Here is an 18923-nt window from a genome sequence, read left to right as displayed (position 1 = left end):
CTCTCCATCGCGGCCTTAAAAATGACAAGCCACCAGAGCTGTGGTCATGCACAAGTCTTAATTTAATGGGTAAAAACATTAAATTACACACACAACAATATTTTCTATAAAGCTTAATAAATAGACTTTTTTTTTTAAACGCTGTACAAGGGACTGGAAATGAAGCTTTCAACAAAATATGAACTCATACTACCCTTTTATCGATTTGGAACACTTCCCCCTCCCCCATGCCGGAAAGCAGTGTGCACACTTGAGGTCTCTCTCCGTAAGCCGGCCAAGGTCGACAGGTTCCAAGAGCCTTGGAAGAGATGACCTCACTCTCTCACTCTCTCGAGGGCTGGGGTTTTAAACGCTCTGCCCTTGGGACTCAGTCTGTAGGCGTGGAGGAAACTGAACCGTTTAGATGGCTGTTGCCTCTAGGAGCCCTTCTCTGCCCAACACACCGAAAGGGGTGAGAAAAAAAAACGAGAAATGCACGTCAAACACACACACCCCAGAAATCAACACCAACAAGCCACAAACCGGTGCCCCTCGGCAGCGGGCAGGAGGAGCAAAGGGAGAAAGTGTTTTCTTCCCTCTTCTGACACAGAACTCAGCTGGGTCCTGCTGCTGGAGTGGGTGGCCCCAGGTCACAGGGGTGCCACTGTGTGCCGCTGCAGTATGTCCATGAGCTCTTGGGCCCCTCTCCCCCGTGCCAGCTCTAGGGGTGTGAGCCCCCTGGCGTCCCTGTGATGGAGATCAGACTCGGCAGCTAGGAAGCTGACCACAGCGGTGTGGCCCTCTCTCACTGCCAGGTGGATGGGGAGCGCACCGGTGCCATCGGGTGCGTTGACATCGGCACCGTGCTCCACCAGCACTTTTAGGGTGTCAAGGAATCCAGTGCGGGCTGCATCGTGGGCTGGAGTGGTGCCCGAGGCGTCCTGGACGTTGGGGCTGGCGCCTTGCTTCAGGAGTTCCAGGGCAATGGTGGGACTGCCGAACATCATGACCTGGTAGGGGGATGGGGGTAGAGAAGGGTCAGGGAGTCTCCAAAGGAGGAGGCCCGGGGAAACGGGTGACTGGAGAGAGGGGTCATTCGGGAGTTGAGACTGCCAGATACAAGGTTCTCAAGAGAAGGAAAAACTCCGGGGAACATAAACTTCCAGGCAGCTGTTGAGACCCCAGAGAACAAGATCTCCTGGGAATAAGGACCTTCAAAAAACTGGTCACCACCCCCCCCGCTAGGGTATATCCCCGTGGAAATTTTCAAGGAACCTAAGACCCCTCCCCCAAGGAACCAGAGACACTTCTCACAGATGGGAAATCATCAGTAAATATGAACCCCACCAGGAAATAGACCTCAGAGAACAGTCCCCTCCAGGAAATGGAGATGGCCAGGGAATTTAAAACTCCTCCAAGGAATTTTCCCCTCCCATATAGTAGGGATGCTTTCTGATGAAATGGGGTTCCCCTTTTGTAAATGTCCCCAAGGGAACAGGGACTCCCATGTAATCTGTGACTACTCCCTTATTGGTATCCCCCTCCCCAAATATGCCAGTAAGAAAACCCCGCGGGAATAGAGATTCTCCCCCACGGGAAACTGGATACCTCGCAGAGAACCCCCTGAAAATGGGTACACCTTGGAAATAGGAATCCTTCCTTCCTGCGGTCGGATCGTCCATAGACATTGGAGCCGCCCTCATGAAACTCGGATCCAAAGAAGGTGAACCCTCACCCAGGGAATAAGAACTTCAGGGAAAATGAATCCTTCGCAATCAGAGAACAAGGAATCCTCCAAAGATGGAAAGCTCTCCCCTCCCCCCAACCTAACCCCATCCACCACCCACCTAAGAAAGGGGACATTAGGGAGCCAAGTCAGCCCAGAGACGCAGGAACAGACCTCAGTCGGCTACCAACGGGAACAAGGAGAGAAGAGGGAAGGGGTCTGCGGGCCGGCCTGGGCTCACCTGCAGCGCCGTCTTGCCAAAGCGGTTCAGAACGTCTGGGTGCACCAGCTCGCGGTGCAGAAGGCGGCGCACCTCCTGCACGTCTCCTCGGGCCGCCGCCCCGCTCAGCCTGTCGCCGGCGTGGACCTCTTCCAGCAGCATGTCGATACTGGCGGCCTGCGAAGCCCCCCGTCCCACCCCGCGGCGGTCAGTGACGGGGAGCCCACCGGCGCTGGCGCGAACAGCCCTCCCGCAGCGTCCCCGGCCTGCAAAGAGGTCGGACTCTCCTGTCCCGGTCTCGGGAGCGACCCCCGCCCTCCCGGCCGGCTCCTCTCCCTGTCAGCCGGTGGGTAGAGAGGGGCTGAGAGCCCGGGCCCAACCCTCCGCTAGCCCGCTGGGCCCTGCCCGGCGCCCGCCCCTTGGGGGCCGGGTCTCCCCCCAACTCACCCTCCCTCCTCCTCGACGGGCGGGGTCTGTTCTGAGCCAGCGTCTCCGCCGCTGCGGAGCAGGCCGCTAGGGGGCGGAGCCAGAGCTCTTGCGGCCCCGCCCCCAAACGCCGCGGATTTGTTTTCTTATGAACTTGCTACGTTGTAGCCCAGCTGCGATGCCCAGCTCCCGACCCTGTAGTGCTCCGCCCTCCTTGCCAGCGCAGCCAATGGCCACGCGTTGCCAGGGAGGCTTTGGGCGCCGGCGTGGGCGGGCCCGCTTCTGATTGGACAAACTGCGGCGACCGGTGAACCGCGAACAATGGCGGGGTTTTCGGTTTTTCAAAAGCGACGGGCGGGCGGGAAAGAGGGCCGGTTTAACTGACCCAGGGGAGAAAGGTCAGGCGCAGGGTAGCGCGGGCTGCTCCGGGACCTCGGCACTTCCGAGGGAAAGGGAGGCAGGGCTGGGACCGCCCAGTTTGGAGTTATGCGGTGCGGTAATATTTGTTAGTTCTTACTGTGCAGAGTGCTTTATTTCATTCATTCACTGTGTGCCGGAGCCGTTCCTGGCGCTGGGGGTCCTGCATTCGAGCTACTGAGTAATTTTAGTGTTAAGCACCGTGAGGAAAATAAAGTATGGAAATGGGGTGAGTGAAAAAGGAATCACGTTTGGCTCAGATTGCGCCAGCCCTGGCACAGCAAATGCAAGGGCGTGGAAGAAAGTTCATTCACCAACTGCCACGTGGGTGAGACTGGGAGGCGAGAGTCGCGTCGGAGGCTCTTAACAGAGGCCTTCAACGGAGGGGCCTTCACACATTTACTGACCTGCTACTGTGTACTATGCACCCCAGTAGAAAGCAAGCCAGGTGCCTCCTGGCTGTTGGATACTTACCTTTTAGAGCTGGAGACGACAATAAATATTTTCAGAGTGCTATACACTGTGGAGCTGACAAAATGAGATAAATAATGGTGTCTTGGGAAAAGAAGGCTTTGAAATAGAGAGGTCGGGCATGGCCCACCCTAAGAAGGTGACATTTGATTTGAGACCTGAAGGTGAGGGAAAGAGCCATGTGTCTCTCAGAAAAAACATACCAGGTGGAGGCGCTACAGATTCAAAGGCCCTAAGCTGTAAGCATGTCTAGTAAGTCCAGGAAGAGCGAGGTATAGAAAGGGAGAGAAGGGGGAGGAGGTGAGGGGTGAACAGGCGTGTGGGCTGTGGTGAGCACTTTTACTTTTTAAAAAGAATGGGTAATTTCCCTGGCGGTCCAGTGGTTAAGACTCCGCGCATCTGCTGCAGGGGGTCTAGGTTCAATCCCTGGTTGGGGGAACAGCGGTCCCGCAAGCTGCCCAGAACGACAGAAATCAATGGGTGGAACCCTGGGAAGCGTCTGTATTGAGGAGCCACGATCTGGTTTAGGAGTTAATAGGCGCCCTCTGGTGGCTATGATGGGAACTGGCTGTCATGGGAGAGGGAAGCCCAGAGCCTGGGAGACCAAGGTGGGAGCAATTGCGAGGGCCCAGCTGAGAGATGACCAGGGCTGAGAAACGGATATGTTGCCCACTCTTATCCCAGCACCCCAGGGACACCTCTGGCATCCCCAGCCCCCAGCCAAGAAGTACATAACAGCTAGATTCATCTTTTTAATGCCATCCTAAAACTCAGAAATGGGCCAGTGGGGCCTCTGGGCTCAGCAGCTGTGGAGGAGGGACTCCCCACACCTCCTAAGGCAGGTCACTGCAAAAAGGCACTCATGAGGGGGACTTCAAGCCCCTCTTCTATTTCTTCATATAAAATTGGGGGAGGGGGAGGGGTGAGAGTCTGAGAGCTGGAGATTATCATTCCCAGCCTACCAGTAAAGGAAATGGGTAGGAGCAAGTCAGGTGCTGGGAGTAACAAACCAGTAATTCAAGGGCTGCCCTCACACACACACACCCCGTCTTCCCTCCTTCTCTAGTGGAGGCTGCAGTTGGGGCCTGGGGAGAAGACAGCCCAGGTTCAGGCCCCCACTTCTCCCTTCTAGCTGGTACGAAGTTGATAATCTGTAGGGAAACAATGAGCAGGGACCATCTCAGAATTGGGGGAAGGAGACAGGACAGCACCCCTACCCACAACCCATCCCCTTCCCCAGCGCTCATGATCAACCCCACAAGTATGTAACAGGGCTAAGGATGGGCTCAAACATGGCGACTGTAACCACAGCAACATGCCTGTCTCCAGGCAACAGATGGGGCTGCTGTGTGTTCAGTTGCTTATCCAAACCCCACCACCACCACCCTGGAACTGGCAACTGTCCCCATTTTAAAGATAGGCAAACCAAGACTCGGGAGGGCACACTGACAAAGATAGGATAGACCTGGGGGCCACGCCTGTCGGTTTTGGAGCCCTCTGAGACAAGATGTTTCAAAGCCCCAAGACCATGCCCATTCATCTTGTCCCTGTCATCTCAGGGAGCCGGGCCACCTTACCGCCACTCTGGGTGATATAGCGGACCCAGGGCAGGGCCTGGTAACCACTCTTCTCAATGATCTTCATGTATCGGACCTGGAAAGGGATGAAAGGAGGTGGCCCAGGGTAGGGGAAGAGAGCAGGCTGGGGCCAGGGGAACATAAATAACACAACTTCCGGGAATAAGAAAGCACAGCCTGGGAGGAATGAAGTAACAAGGCTCAGGGCAAAGATGTGACCAGGACAGTGTATGTGTGTGGGGAGATCAGGCGGTCCAGGACAGTGGGAAAGATGGCACGTTCTAAGAGAATTGACACAATACAGTTTAGGCACAGGGCAAAGCTAGGGGGGAGGGCAAGGGGACCCAGGCTGAGAGCAGAAAAAGCAACACCGTGGGACTTCCCTGGTGGCTCAGTGGTTAAGAATCTGCCTGCCAACACAGGAGACACGGGTTCAGTCCCCAATCTGGGAGGATCCCACATGCCCTGGATCAACTAAGCCCATGCGCCACAACTACTGAGCCTGTGTCCTAGAGCCCAGGAGCCTCAATTAATGAGGCCACATGCCGCAACTGCTGAAGCCTGTGCGCCCTAGAGCCCGTGCTCCACAGAGACGCCACCGGGGAGAAGCCCACACACCACGACTGGAGAAGAGTCTGTGCAGCAGTGAAGACCCAGCCCAGCCAAAAATAAGTAAATCATTTTTGAAAAAAGAATCTGCCTGCCCATGCCGGGGACTTGGGTTTGTGGGATGTGGGACATGTGGGATCTTCCTTGGTCCAGGAAGATCCCACATGCCAAGGAACAACTAAGCCTGTGCTCTGCAACTACTGAGCCTACATTCTGCAACTATTCAAACCCTCGGGCTCTAGAACCCATGCTCTGCAACAAGAGAAGCCACCGCAATTAAAAAAAATAGCCCCGACTCACTGCAACTAGAAAAAGCTCACGCACAACAAGGAAGACCCAGCGCACCCAAAAGTTGACATTAAAATGTTTGTTTAAAGAAAAAGCAACACTGTTCCAGGAAAAAACAAGAATGATTGTAAAGATGAGACAAGCCAGGGAACGGAGATGGTCCAAGCCAAAAGATGAGAGAAAGGGGGACCCACCAAGGTGAAGAAGAGGAACCACCCTGCCCCCTTCCCTCACCTGGATCCCAGAGACAGTGAAATAGGGGATCTCAAACTTCACCCCGATGGGGGGTCGGCCCTCTACTTCCTCCTTCTCCACGCTGGGGAGGCCAAAGTGGGCGCGCATCAGGTACTCCTTGCCCCCCTGAGGGAACATGGGGGTTTTCAGACACATTGAGGGCCCCTATACCCCAGACCACTCCTCATGGCAGCCCCCTGGGGGCAGGCTTTGCTCTCAGCCCATCTGACAGGCCAGAAAGTAAAGTCTCCTGGCCAAAACTTGCAGACGAAGCTTCTGATAGCAAAGCCTAGTTGGGGGTCTTCTGGTGATCATCTCCCATTTTCCAGGGGCCGATGGACATCCCCCAACCAAGATCCCAAAGAGAGACCAAATCCTCCAGCAGCCCAAGGATGTGGGTAGCATGATCCTGTCTATTTCACAGATGGACACACTGAGGCTTCATGAGGGGAAGTAGGGTCCCCAAGGCTGGGAAGCTCAGAGAAACAAGGGTGAGGAATCTGAACCCAGGGCTGGTTTCCTCAAGACCTAGGACAAGAAGAGCTTAACCATGCTGAGAGCTTAACCATCATCCAATTTTATTGTCTGCAAAGGACAGCCACGTGCATGCATATGTGGCTCTGATTTATTCTCTACTTTGCCCTCAATCATCAAGGGCCCTTCCAGTTCCCCGGCCCATCCCCGAGGCTCACCGGAAAAGACTTGATGCTCCAAATAACCACGTTCTTCTCTGGTACATACTTGGCGCTGCCCACACTGGTCTTGAAGCGAGGGGAGTCGGCATCACTGGGTACGGGCACAGATATCTCTACGCCGTTAGCCACCGACTGCTTTTTAAACTGCCCCTTGGCCTGTCGGTGGAGAGAATGTGGGGTATGAAGAATGCATTCATGCAAATGGAGACCAAGCCCTTTCCATGCCCCATTTCATCAAGAGCCCAGAAGTGGGGACCATGATCCTGTCCATTTTCCAGACAAGGGAACAGAGGCACAGAGAAATTAAGGCATTTCTCTGGAGTCACAGCCAACAAGGGGCAGAGTCACACCCACAAGTGACCCCAGCGGTTCTGCTTTTGGCACCTTCCGTTTGGAAAGTATCATATACATTTTCCTGCTTCAAAATGTAATTCCTCATTTGAACAGCTCCTAGGGCAGGCTCACCTCAGCCCATTTCACAGACAAGATAATAAAGCTCCTGGTCAAGACTCACACTCACACCTGGAAAGCCAGGATGGGACCCTCAGTCTATCAGAATTTTCTTTTTTTTTTTGGTAGTGCTGCAACGTGCAGAATCTTAGTTCCCCAGTCTGGGATCGAACCCGTGTCCCCAGTAGTGGAAACTCAAGAGTCCTAACCAAGAGACCACCAGGGAATTTCCAAGTTTTCATTTGAAAGCTGGCATCTTCGGAGCCCCTACCATGTGCGGGGCCCTGTGCCAAGTACTTAACCCTCTCACTAATTTTCTAAAGTAGGAGCCATTCCAAAGGTCCATTTTACAGATGAAGAAACTGAGGCCCAGAGAGAAAGAGCACTTTGCCTGCATTGTGTAGCTGGTAGCCGGCACAGCACAGAGATTTGACTTGAGCCTGTGTTCTCAATCCTCACATGCTCTCCTTACAGATAATAAGTTATTACATTATAGCTAGATCCAGATCCATTTTGACATGGGCAAGCTTTTAACACAAGGACTCTAAGTGTCCATGTGCAGTAGCTAGCACTATGATAGCTGCTCTTAATCATCTGGTGCCAGAGGGTGGGGACTGGCACCAGAGGACCTGGAGGCAAACAGGGCAGGGGATGTTCTTTCTGAAAGGCACCAACTTTTTAGTATTTATTTGGCTGTGCTGGGGCTTAGTTGCAGCCTGTGGGATCTAGCTCTCTGACCAGGGATCAAATCCCGGGCCTTCTACACTGGAATTTCAGAGTCTTAATTGCTGGGCCACCACGGAAGTCCCAGGAAGGCACCAGCTTTAGCGGCCCCTTCTCCTCTCCCTGACTATAGAGACAGGGACTTTGGGGAGCACCAACACCATCCCCCCCCCCCCCGACCAGTGACTGTCCACTTCATGAACCGGTTCCCCTGAGACTCTAAGGCTGGGGAGCAAAGTTAAATCTGAGAACACAGACTCTTGAGCCAGGCAGCCCCAAGTTCAACGTGACCCCTCCCTTCCTAGATGAATGACATCTTAGTTCTTCTGGGCCTCTTTCCCCATCTGTAAAGGGGGCTAAGGACTTCCCTGGTGGTCCAGCGGCTAATACTCTGCCCTCCCGATGCACAGGGCACAAGTTAAACCCCTGGTCAAGGAACTAAAACCCCACATGCAGTACGGCGTGCCCTCCCTTGTCCCCCCAACTTTTTTAATTAAAAAAAGAAATTGGGGAAAAAAAAAAAACTTTTAAGGGTGGAGAGGGACTAATTATATGTTCTGGAGAAGCTCTTGTTTGGGGGACTGGGGACATGCACAGGACTATCCATGGCAATGTGAACCAGAGAAGCCAAGAAATGAAAACAACCCATGCAAAACACAGGACAGAAAACTCTCCTGGTGGGATATTCTACAGTCACCGAAATAGATGCCCTGCGCCGCAGGTCCTGGGATTCCTCTCAAAAGTTGACATTACACAAAGAAGGCAAATTATACAAAAAAGTCATACAGCAAGAGTTCATGGATATAAAGGTCAGAGACTGGCAGAATGAAGTTTTTGCGGTTGCAGAGGACAGCGGCAAAATTACAAACAAAAGCAAAGAAATGATTTACATGGAATTCCAAATTGTGATCACCTGTGGGCAAGGGTGGGTGGAGCCATGATCGGGCAAGGGGCAGGTAGGGGTTTAGAGGTGCTGGTTGACCCAGGCACATTCAATTAAGCTGCGTGGTATGATATGATGATATGGTATGACAATGATAACATTGTTCTTTAACACACTCTATGGTCTATATACATACCTGAATATAAATGTAAATTCATAAAAAGTAAATTTCAATGTAAACGTAAATTTATAAAGTAGTATGAATGTATATTTTTTAAGTAAATTAAGTAAAACAGATCATGTATCACACGATGGTGGTTCAGTAATAAGGGAAGAAAACAGAGCAAAGAAGGGGGGTGGAGAAATCAGGGAAGGCTCCTCTGAGGAGGTGACACTGAAGCAAAGAACTGAAGGAGGTGAGGGAAAGAGCCAGGGGGATATCTGGGTGGCTGGGAGCAGAGTGCTCCAGGGAGAGGGGATAGTCAGGGACCATGCCTAGCATGTTGGAGAACCAGCCAGGAGACCTACGTGGCTGGAAGGACGTGATGATTGGGGAGGGAGGTGGGAGATATGGTTAGACTGCTGAGGGGGTAGGAGGGGTGATCTGAGCACTGTAATGATTACCCCGGAGGGCCCACCTTGACCATGATCTCCACGCGGCTGTGGGAGAATTTCTCAATGACGGATTCAATCCAGATCAGTGGCTTGACCTGCAGACAGAGGAAGAGGGACTTCTCCAAGGTTCTGGGGTCAACCCTTGCCCCCAGCCAGGGGCTCGACCCTGCCTCACCTGGGTGCTAAGGCGGTAGGACATGAGCTCAAAGTCACCATCGGGCGGGATGAAGGAGATGGTGCGGTCATTGTCAAAGCGAGAGAGCCGCACACACTGGTGGAATTTCACATCCTCTAGTTCCACAGACTTGTTCTTGCTCCCTGAAACTCAGAGCCGAGTTAGCGGGGTGACACTGGAGCCCAGGGAGGGGTCCTTATCCTTACCTTCCCTGTCTACTGCTACGATCACCCCTACATTACAGATGAAGAAACTGAGGCCCAGAGAGGATGAGTAACTCACCCGGGGTCACCCAGCTGGCCAGGAACAGAGCTGGGATCCCCAGGGAATCAGGCCCTTGCTGTCAGGATGTTATCCTGTGGGTGTTAGTCGCTCAGTTGTGTCTGAATGTTTGTGATCCATGGACTGTAGCCCACTAGGCTCCTCTCTCCATGGAATTCTCCAGGCAAGAATACTGGCGTGGATAGCCATTCCCTTCTCCAGGGGATCTTCCCAACCCAGGGATCGAACCCAGGTCTCCTGCATTGCAGGCAGAGTCTTTATTGTCTGAGTCACCACGGAAGAAATGTGAGGCTATTCTGTCTCCTGCTCCCACTAGAACGTCAGCTCCGTGAGGACGGGGATGATTTTTTCTTTTCTGCCATGTCCTTGTGCCTGGCACTCAATAACGAAGCAGAGTTGTTTGCATTAAGGCACGAGCAGCTGCAGTACTGGTCAAGACCAGTAGAGGGCAGACGAGTACTATTTCAGAATTGACTGCAGGTCTCCGGATACCACCCACCCCAGATGAGGCGAGGTCTCAGGCTCCCCCTCGCGCCCCCTTCCAGAAACTTACGGCCAGTGAGCTCGAAGAGTACACGGTCGTTGAGGCCCAGCCGCAGCTCTGGCATTCCCGACAGAAACACCTTGAGCTTGATAGTGCCCACGATCTCGCTCAGCAGGACACTGCCGTTGGCATTGACCTGAGATGCAAACACTGGTGATGTGGGAGGCGGTTAACAAGCATAGGGCTCCCTCTCCTGGCCCTTGGCTGTAGCGAGGGTGGGGCAGAGGTGTGGAGGCTCACCAGCAGGTTAACGGACTCTATGACATCGATGAAGACCTCATTCTTCTTGTACTTAATGCCCTCCGAGCGCCAAGACACAGCATTGGTAACAGTGGGTGGCACTCGTGACTTGCCCGTCTCCAGCTTGTTGCCCTGCTGGGTGATGTACCTGGCAGGGGGGGCCGGGAGATGAGCAGATAGGCCCCAGGATACTTCCCTGACCCTCCCCAGGTTTCTTCCACCCATGGCCCACCCTGTGGCTGACCCCCAGCCCACTCACTCCTGCAGGATTTTGCTGTCTGTGGTCTGTGGGAAGCCAAAGTCCATGAGCTCATCCAGCAGTTCGTAGACGATGACAAAGTTGTCTCGGATACTCTCCTCCTCCAGCTCCTTGAAGTATTCGGAGAATACCTGGGGGTGCGAGGAGACCAACACCCACAGAGATGCGGCTGGTGCAACTCTTGGGCTGGGTTCCCACTCATCCAGCCAGCTGCCCAATAAGCAACTATTGAGTACCTACTGTGTACCAGTGTCAGGACATTAACCGTGAACAAAGTCAACAAGGTCTCTGCCCTCCTGGAACAGTCTCGAGGGGGAATGGACAGGTAGTGGAACTAATATTATCCAACATGTAGAGTGCAATAATGAGGAAAACAAGTGAAGTAGGAACCCAGAGGTAGGGAGGTCCAAGAAGACTTCCTGGAAGAGGGATTAGAAGGACTCAGAATTTTTTGTGTGTGTGAATTATGGGATTGCCGTGTATCTGGTGATGTTAATGGACCCACCTCAGAATAAGGTTTGTAAATGCATGAAATAAAAGATATACACACACACACAACACAAAAGACACAATATGGGAATTCTCTGGCACTCCAGTGGGTAGGACTCCACGCTTCCACTGCTGAGGGCCCAGGTTCAATCCCTGGTTGGGGAACTAAGATCCCACAAGCCAAGCCATGCAGCATGGTCAAAACAAAAACAAACCAAAATAACCCCACAAGATGGCAAAGGAAAACTGTTACACTACACAAAAATACATCTAAGTTCTTGGATTCCTTGAATTCCATCCAGGGGCCCTTGGGACTTGGGGGACCCCCAGACAGGAGCCCCTGGGAATTAGCAAGTATCTCCTTAGCAGAGAACCTGTCATGCACCCAACACTGGAAACCCCATCCCTCATCCTGCTCCAGCGTCTGTGGCCTCCTTCCTGTTCCCACCTCAGGGCTTTTGCACATGCTATGCTCACTGCTCAGGATACTCTCACACAGGCTCCTTGTGACAGGCCTTACTCCTTGGTGAAGCCACTACTATCCCTTGACTCCTGTGAGTATCAGGGTGAGACTAGCACCTACCCAGTCACTGGTTAAAACAATGTCCCCTTGAATATCCTTCATGCCCTTTAACTCCTGAGGACAGGCCAGAACCGTGCCTGCCTTATACACAGCTGTGCGTCCCTCCTCTGCCTGGCAGAGAGGAGACAAATCAACACAGATCTCTTTATTTGTTGAAAAGTATCCCAAAAATCCCTCTGGGAATTCCCCGGCGGTGCGGTGGTTAGGACTTAACCCTTTCACTGCCAAGAGCATGAGTTCAATCCCTGGTCAGGGAACTAACCTCCTGTAAGCCAGGAGGTGACCAAAAGTAAAAAGTACTTTCTCAGCCACTTCTTCTATCCTTTGTTTACCAAATAAAATTCTGAGCAGTTAAAAAAAAAGTACTTTCTCAATCATTGAGAATGACATAGCAAGTGCTCGAAAACTATGGGATCATGTGATATTACATTAGTGGTAATGCTAACAATAATACCAAACCTTTATTAAGCACTTACTATATACTAAGCACTGTTTTCAGTGCTCTAGAGGTATGAATTGGATTGAATTATTCTTTTTTTTTTTTTTTTACTTGTTCTTAAAAAATATGGAACGCTTCACGAATTTGCGTGTCATCCTTGCGCAGGGGCCATGCTAATCTCTGTATCGGTCCAATTTTAGTATATGTGCTGCCGAAGCGAGCACTGAATTATTTTCTACAACAACTCTGAGGCAGGGCTAAACCTGGCTTATAGTATTTCTTTTTTTTTTTCGGTTGTACCTTGCAGCATGTGGAATCCTAATTTCTTGATCAGGGAATTCAGGCCCCTTGCAGTAGAAGCATGGGGTCTTAACCACTGGGCCATCTGGATTAAACCCAGGTTAGAGGCACAGAGAGAAGTAACTTGTTCAAGGTCACACAGCCAGTAAGCAGTGGAGCTGGGTCTGGAACCCAGTATCCTCAGGTTCAGATTTGAGCAGTACACCCTCTCGGAGACTTCCTTGCTTCCTGCCCAATAGGGAGAGTTGATCCCACAACAGCTGATGAGAACAGAGTGATGGTGGCACCCCCTTTGATGGTGGCACCCCCTGGGAAGTCAGGGAAGGCTTTCTAGGTGGGATGGATCCCGAAAGAGGCAGGCAAGACAGGTGGACAGACAGAAGAGCCGGCCAATAGAAGGCCAGAACCTACCTCCACTATCTTGTAGAGGAAGGAATACACGAGGGAGGCGTTGGCATTCTTCAATGTGGTGGCCACCACTGCAGGCAGCGAGGTTAAGGAAAGGCAGCATTTTGGAGAGTTCCAATGGAGCATAGACCCAGAAACGCCACCCTGTCCGCTCCCACTCTCCCACCTGAGCCACTGCTATGTCGCGCACCTCTCGTCCCAGCCCATCACCTCTGGGCCTGAGATGCCACCACCCCAGGCCGCCAGGGATGCCCCCATGGCTGGATACAGTAGAGGTTGCTGTATTTGATCCACAGGAAGTGGACCCGTCCGTGACTCAGCAGTGGGGTCAGGGCGCCTTCCTCCTCCCGCTGCATGAGCAGAGGCATGAAGTGATCGATCTCGCCCATAGCCACATCACCCTTGTAGTTGCGGCTGATCAGGGGCTGAAGATGAGCAGAGAAGGTCTGGTCATTGCTGGGATCCAGGGACCTTCCCCCCAGGGGCATCAGAGTGCCAAGTTCTGACCCTACTTGCTGGTTGAGGGGACATGGACAAGGCTCTGCCTCTCGGCATGTCGGTTGCCTCCTCTGCAGAATGGGCTCGTGACAGTGACAGCCAGAGCGTCTAGAGCCCTCACTGACACCTCAGCCGTGTTCTGCTAAACCTGGACGTTTGCTTACTTATGTTGTTGTCACCACAACCCTGTGAGGCAGGCGGCCTCACCATCTCCATTTTACACACGGAGAAACTGAGGTATGGACCCGGTCCATAGCCAGCAAGGAAGCTGGGAATTGAGCCAACACGCCCTGGCTCCAGAATTCCTGCTCTTGAGTAAGGTTTCAGAGGCATCAAATCAGCGGGGTAGGGGTGAGGAAAGAAAAGAAAGAGAGGAGAAGAGAAAAGAAAGACGATTATATCCATTTATCACTCATAGCTCATATAGCTCTGCCTGGCAGGCAGTAAGTGGTTAATTTTAATAATATTTACGTAAGGGAGTTATTTAGTCCAGTGTTTAGAAGGAAGAGGGTACCCAGCCAGTGCTCACACATCTTAGCCCTTACTATGTTTATTATCAGGAATATTATTCTCATCACCACCGTTACTATTGCTGGGTTTCCCAGGTGGCATTACTGGTAAAGAACCCACCTGGCAATGCAGGAGACCAAAGAGATGCAGGTTCGATCCCTGGGCCCTGAAGATCTCCTGGAGGTCAGGGCAACCCACCCCAGACAGAACAAAACGAATGGGAGGGGGCGCCAGAAAGAGACAAGGCAGCCCCACAGGGGAAGTACGGTCTTCTGCCCCGGCTTTCTTCCCCAAATATCAGTACAGTGGATGACGACGGTGATAGAAATAATAATTTCAATTGCTTGAACGCCTAATGTTTGCATCAGGGTCACTGTACTAAGTGGTACACACTGCATACGGCTGTATTAATTCTTCTTGGGTGGGGACCTCTGTTATTCCCATTTGTACAGACAGGGAGACTGAGGCTCAGAGAGGCGAAGCCCCTTCCCTCAGACACGCCGCTGGTAAAAGTGGAGGTGGGATTCGAGGCGGGAGTCCCAGGAATTGGGGGAGGGGTGTTCCCACGCCCCCAGAGCTTTCCGGGGCCTCGCTGCCTGCAAGGAGGGGCCGCCCCCTGGGTCCGAGAGGGAGCAACCTTCACCTGTCGGCCTCCCACTCCCTGCACCCAGCCTCACCTTGCCCTTGACGTCGAGGATGAAGACAGCCGAGGCGGACATGGTGGCGGCCGGCGGACCTGGGGGGTGGGGAGGGAGCGCCGGGAGGCGACGGTGTCGCCGCTTCCTTCTTCCTGCGGAAGCACCCGCACGCAGGTGAGGACCCAGGTGAGCGCGTCTTAAAGGGGAGGGCCACCAGGTGAGCGGCGCCGTCGGCCGACGGGAAGACGCTGCGGGGGCGGGGCGGGGCGGGGCGGGGCGGAGCTTAAGATGTGACAACTGCCCCGCCTCACTTTCCCTTTGCGTCCTGGAGTGAGAATGGGCGGAGACCCCAGACCAACCGATTCTCTCTCCCAGGAACCGAATATCTATCCTTCCATCCATTCATCCATCCACCCACCCAACCGTTCATCCATCCACCCATCCACTCATCTTGTTTCTTCTGTCTTTCCCACACTCACGTCCACCCCAATAGAGCAGGGACTTAGTCCTTTTCATGTCTGTGTCCCCAGGGCCCAGTGCTGGGTGCTCAACGTGTGTGTAATTTATTAATTAATACATGCCATAAATATTTGCTAATTAATTTATTCTTTCGTTCAGTGACAAGAACTATGAGTTACACTCTCAGCAAGAAAAACGTAGCTGCCTTTTTTTTTTTTTTTTTGGTGGGCCAAGTGGGATCTTAGTTCCCTGATCAGTAATCGAACCCATTCCCCCTGCAGTGGAAGCACAGAGGTTTAACCACTGGACCAGCAGGGAATTCCCCAAGTAGTTTTTATAGTTATTCCTAATGTTATTCTTTCAAAACTTTTTTTTAACTTTTAAATTTTTATACAGTTTCTAAAGGGCTCAGACGGTAAAGAATCTGCCTGCAGTGTGAGAGACCCGGGTTCAATCCCTGGGTCGGGAAGACGCCCTGGAGAAGGGGGTGACAACCCACTCCAGCATCTTGCCTGGAGGATCCCATGGACAGGGGAACTTGGTGGGCTACAGTCCATGGGGTCACAAAGCATCAGACAGGACTGAGCAACTAACACTTTCACTCCGTTTACAGTTATTACAAAATATTGGCTATATTTCCTGTGTTGTACAATACATCCTTGTGTTTTATCTTACGCCTAATGGTTTGCGGCTCCCTTTTCACTCTATATTACCTCTCCCCTACCCTCTGGTAACCACTAATTCGTTCTCTATATCTGTGAGTCTGCTTCCTTTTTTGTTATATTCATTGGTTTGTTGTATTTTTCAGATTCTACGTATAAGTGATATTATACAGTATTTGTCTTTCTCTGTCTGACTTCTTTCACTTAGCATAATGCCTTCCAAGTCCATACCTGTTGCTGCAAATGGCAAATTTTCATTCTTTTTTTTACTGCTGAATAGTATTCCATTGTGTATATATCACATCTTCTGTATTCATTCATCCGTTGATGGACACTCTAATGTTATTCTTTTTTTTTTAATCTTTTTATTTATTTGTTTTGGCTGCATCGCAAAGCCTGTGGGATCTTAGTTCCCTGGTCAAGGATTGAACTCTCAGCCCCTGCACTGGAAGTGCAGGGTCACAGCCACTGGACTGCTAGGGAAGTCCCTAATGGTTTCTTTCTAAAAATTTTTATTTTCTTGAAATAGAGTTGATTACAATGTTGTGTTAATTTCTGCTCTACAGCAAAGTGATTCAGTTTTATATGTTATATATATATATTTTTTTCAGACTATGTATATTCTTTTTCGTATGCTTTCCATTATGGTTTATCATAGGATATTGAATATAGCTCTCTGTGCTACACAGTGGGAACTTGTTGTTTATCCATTCTAAATATAATAGTTTGCTTCTAATCCCAAGCTCCCACTATTTCCCCTCCTTCCCCTCCTTCCCCTTGGCAACCGCAACACCATTCTCTATGTGAGTCTGTTTCTGTTTCGTGTTTATTTATGTCATATTTTAGCTTCCACATATAAGTGATATCTTATGCCATTTGTCTTTCACTACCTGACTTACTTCATATATGATCATCTCTAGGTCAATCCATGTTGCCACAAATGGCATTGTTTCATACTTTTTCATGGGTGAGTAGTATTCCATTGTATACATGGACCACATCTTTTCTATCCCCTATTATTACTCTTATTCATTCCAAAATATTTATAAGCTCCTACTGTGTGACATTAAGATACTGATAGCGTGCTGCAGTCCATAGAGTCACAAAGGATCAGACTTGACTAAGCGACTGAACAACAACGGCAAAATGTTGAAAAGATAAATGGTTATCTTTAGTATGACTGTAATTGTTATATTATTCACTCAACCAACATTTATTGAGCACTTACTATGTGCTTGACTGGACATATGGAAGCTGCTTTTATTATGGTGATAATGGTTCACTCAGCGAGTGAGTATTTATTGAGTGGAGAATTCCATGGACTGTCCATGGGCTGCAAAGAGTCGGACACAACTGAGTGACTCTCACTTCACCTGTGGCACCAGGTGATGCAGACAAAGCCACTCCAGGCTCTCTATCTAGGAAGAGCAAGAGACACACAACTTGGAAAAAATACAAAACAGAACAGGTGATCCCTGGGACTTCCCTGGTGGTTCACTGGTTAAGACTTTGTGCTTTGTTGCCAAAGGCCTAGGTTAGATCCCTGGTCAGGGAACTCAGATCCCACAAGCTGCACGATGCAGCCAAAAAAAAGCGATTCCTCATGAGAATGGGTACCCCGAAAGCAAGCAGTTGGCATGTGTTTGTGTGTGTTGGAGAACAAATGGGGGACTGTGCGGCGGGGAGATCAGAGAATGAGCTGACATTTGAGAAAGGTCTGAGGGGCTGAGGGTAAATGGAGACATGAAAAGTTCACATTACTGGCAGCAACTATTTGCCGAGCCCTTAAGTGTGTTAAGGGTTTCATGGGCTTCCCATCCCTGAATTTCCAGAATGATCTTAAGAGCAGGGGCAACCCAAGAGAAAGTCCCATGGAAGAGCCTGGCACAAAGCTGGTGCTAATATTGTTTCTGTTGGTGGTGGTGCTGTGTGTGCTTGCTGAGGGCATGAGCTCTGGAGCCTGCCACTTGGGATCTTGTGCTGGGTATGCAAGCAGCCAGCTGGGGGCCTCGGGCACCTGGCTTCCCCTCCCTGGACCTCGGTTTGCACATCTGTGAAATGTGGTTAAAGCTGTGCTTTCCTATAACTCACAAGAACCTACTGGATAACACAGGGAACTTAATTCAATATTTTGCAGTAATCGACAAGGGGAAAGAATCTGAAATTTTATATATATATATAAAATGACTGGATCACTGTGCTGTACACCTGAAACTAACATGATATTGTAAATCAACTATACTTCAATTAAAACACACACGAATAAAATAAGTAAAAAATAGAAAAAAATAAGGAGGGATATATCAGGAACTTGGGATTAACATACACACAATACTATATATAAAATAGAAAACCAACAAGGACCTACTGATTAACACAGGGAACTTTACTCAATATTCTGTGATAACCTACAGGAGAAACAAATCTGAAAAAAATTGAATATATGTATATGAATAACTGAATCACTTTGTTGTATACCTGAAACTAACACAATATTGTAAATCAACTATACACCAAAAAAATGTTTTAAGTCTTGAAAAGAAGAGGACAAAAAGAAAAAATAAAACACAATAAAAAAAACACAATAAAAGAAAAAATGCTCTTTTCTAATAAGATTAGAGTGCAGCTCACTCGACTGAGTGATGACATGCAACGTGATGCTTGGAACTGTGCCTAGGATACAGCCAACACTCAATCATGTTATTATTATCTATTATTTGCTGTTATTACTGTTTACTGTATGGCAGGTAAGGCTACAGGGGCTGGGTTTGAATCTTGACTCTGCCGTTGGCTGTAAGGCATTGGGCTAGTAATGGCACCTCTTGTTTCTCAGTCTCCCCTTCTTTTAAATGGGTATAAAAGCCATAGTGCCGCTTCCTCAGGCTGCATAGCACTGACTTACAGGGCATAACTCAATGCCTGGCACACCACCTATGCTACCCCCACTCATCAACTATTGCAGACCCTGGGTTCCACCCCAAGATTGTTGGTAGGGAAGGTGAGGCTGGGGGTAAATAAATCTCAGGCAGGTTGGAGTGATCTTGCTCTACAGAGAGTCCCTTGGACAGCAAGGAGATCAAACCAGTCAATCCTAAAGGAAATCAGCCTGAATATTCTTTGGAAG

At 50.5% G+C, this 18923-nt stretch overlaps 2 protein-coding genes and 1 non-coding gene across 4 annotated transcripts; all 3 read right to left on the bottom strand.

Moving 5' to 3' along the window:
- Nucleotides 1–39: 39 nt before the first annotated feature.
- On the bottom strand, nucleotides 40–2384 carry CDKN2D (cyclin dependent kinase inhibitor 2D). Its single transcript, XM_040240719.1, has 2 exons — nucleotides 1947–2384; nucleotides 40–989 (listed from the first exon to the last, which is right to left on the bottom strand). Exons 1-2 carry the CDS (start codon nucleotides 2085–2087, stop codon nucleotides 630–632), a joined length of 501 nt encoding a protein of 166 aa, XP_040096653.1. The 5' UTR covers nucleotides 2088–2384; the 3' UTR covers nucleotides 40–629.
- Nucleotides 2385–3978: 1594 nt separating this feature from the next.
- On the bottom strand, nucleotides 3979–14829 carry AP1M2 (adaptor related protein complex 1 subunit mu 2). 2 transcript variants are annotated; one of them, XM_040240718.1, is made up of 12 exons: nucleotides 14718–14829; nucleotides 13301–13457; nucleotides 13036–13103; nucleotides 10814–10944; nucleotides 10555–10702; nucleotides 10324–10450; nucleotides 9489–9631; nucleotides 9337–9408; nucleotides 6640–6798; nucleotides 5948–6073; nucleotides 4817–4892; nucleotides 3979–4390 (listed from the first exon to the last, which is right to left on the bottom strand). In XM_040240718.1, the coding sequence occupies exons 1-12, from the start codon at nucleotides 14757–14759 to the stop codon at nucleotides 4368–4370; spliced, it is 1272 nt and encodes a 423-aa protein (XP_040096652.1). In that variant the 5' UTR covers nucleotides 14760–14829; the 3' UTR covers nucleotides 3979–4367. The 2 variants fall into 2 exon arrangements, with proteins under 2 accessions (XP_040096652.1, XP_040096651.1); XM_040240717.1 differs by having other exon boundaries at nucleotides 9489–9637; nucleotides 14718–14820.
- Nucleotides 12445–12548, bottom strand: LOC120864978. The gene has a single exon (XR_005721305.1). It is a non-coding gene; the product is annotated as a U6 spliceosomal RNA (small nuclear RNA).
- Nucleotides 14830–18923: the final 4094 nt, after the last annotated feature.

The sequence above is a fragment of the Oryx dammah genome, unplaced genomic scaffold (genome assembly GCF_014754425.2).
Source record: "Oryx dammah isolate SB20612 unplaced genomic scaffold, SCBI_Odam_1.1 HiC_scaffold_5, whole genome shotgun sequence".
Lineage (NCBI taxonomy): Eukaryota > Metazoa > Chordata > Mammalia > Artiodactyla > Bovidae > Oryx > Oryx dammah.
Note: the sequence above shows the minus strand (reverse complement) of the source record. Positions and strands in the feature narration are given on the sequence as shown.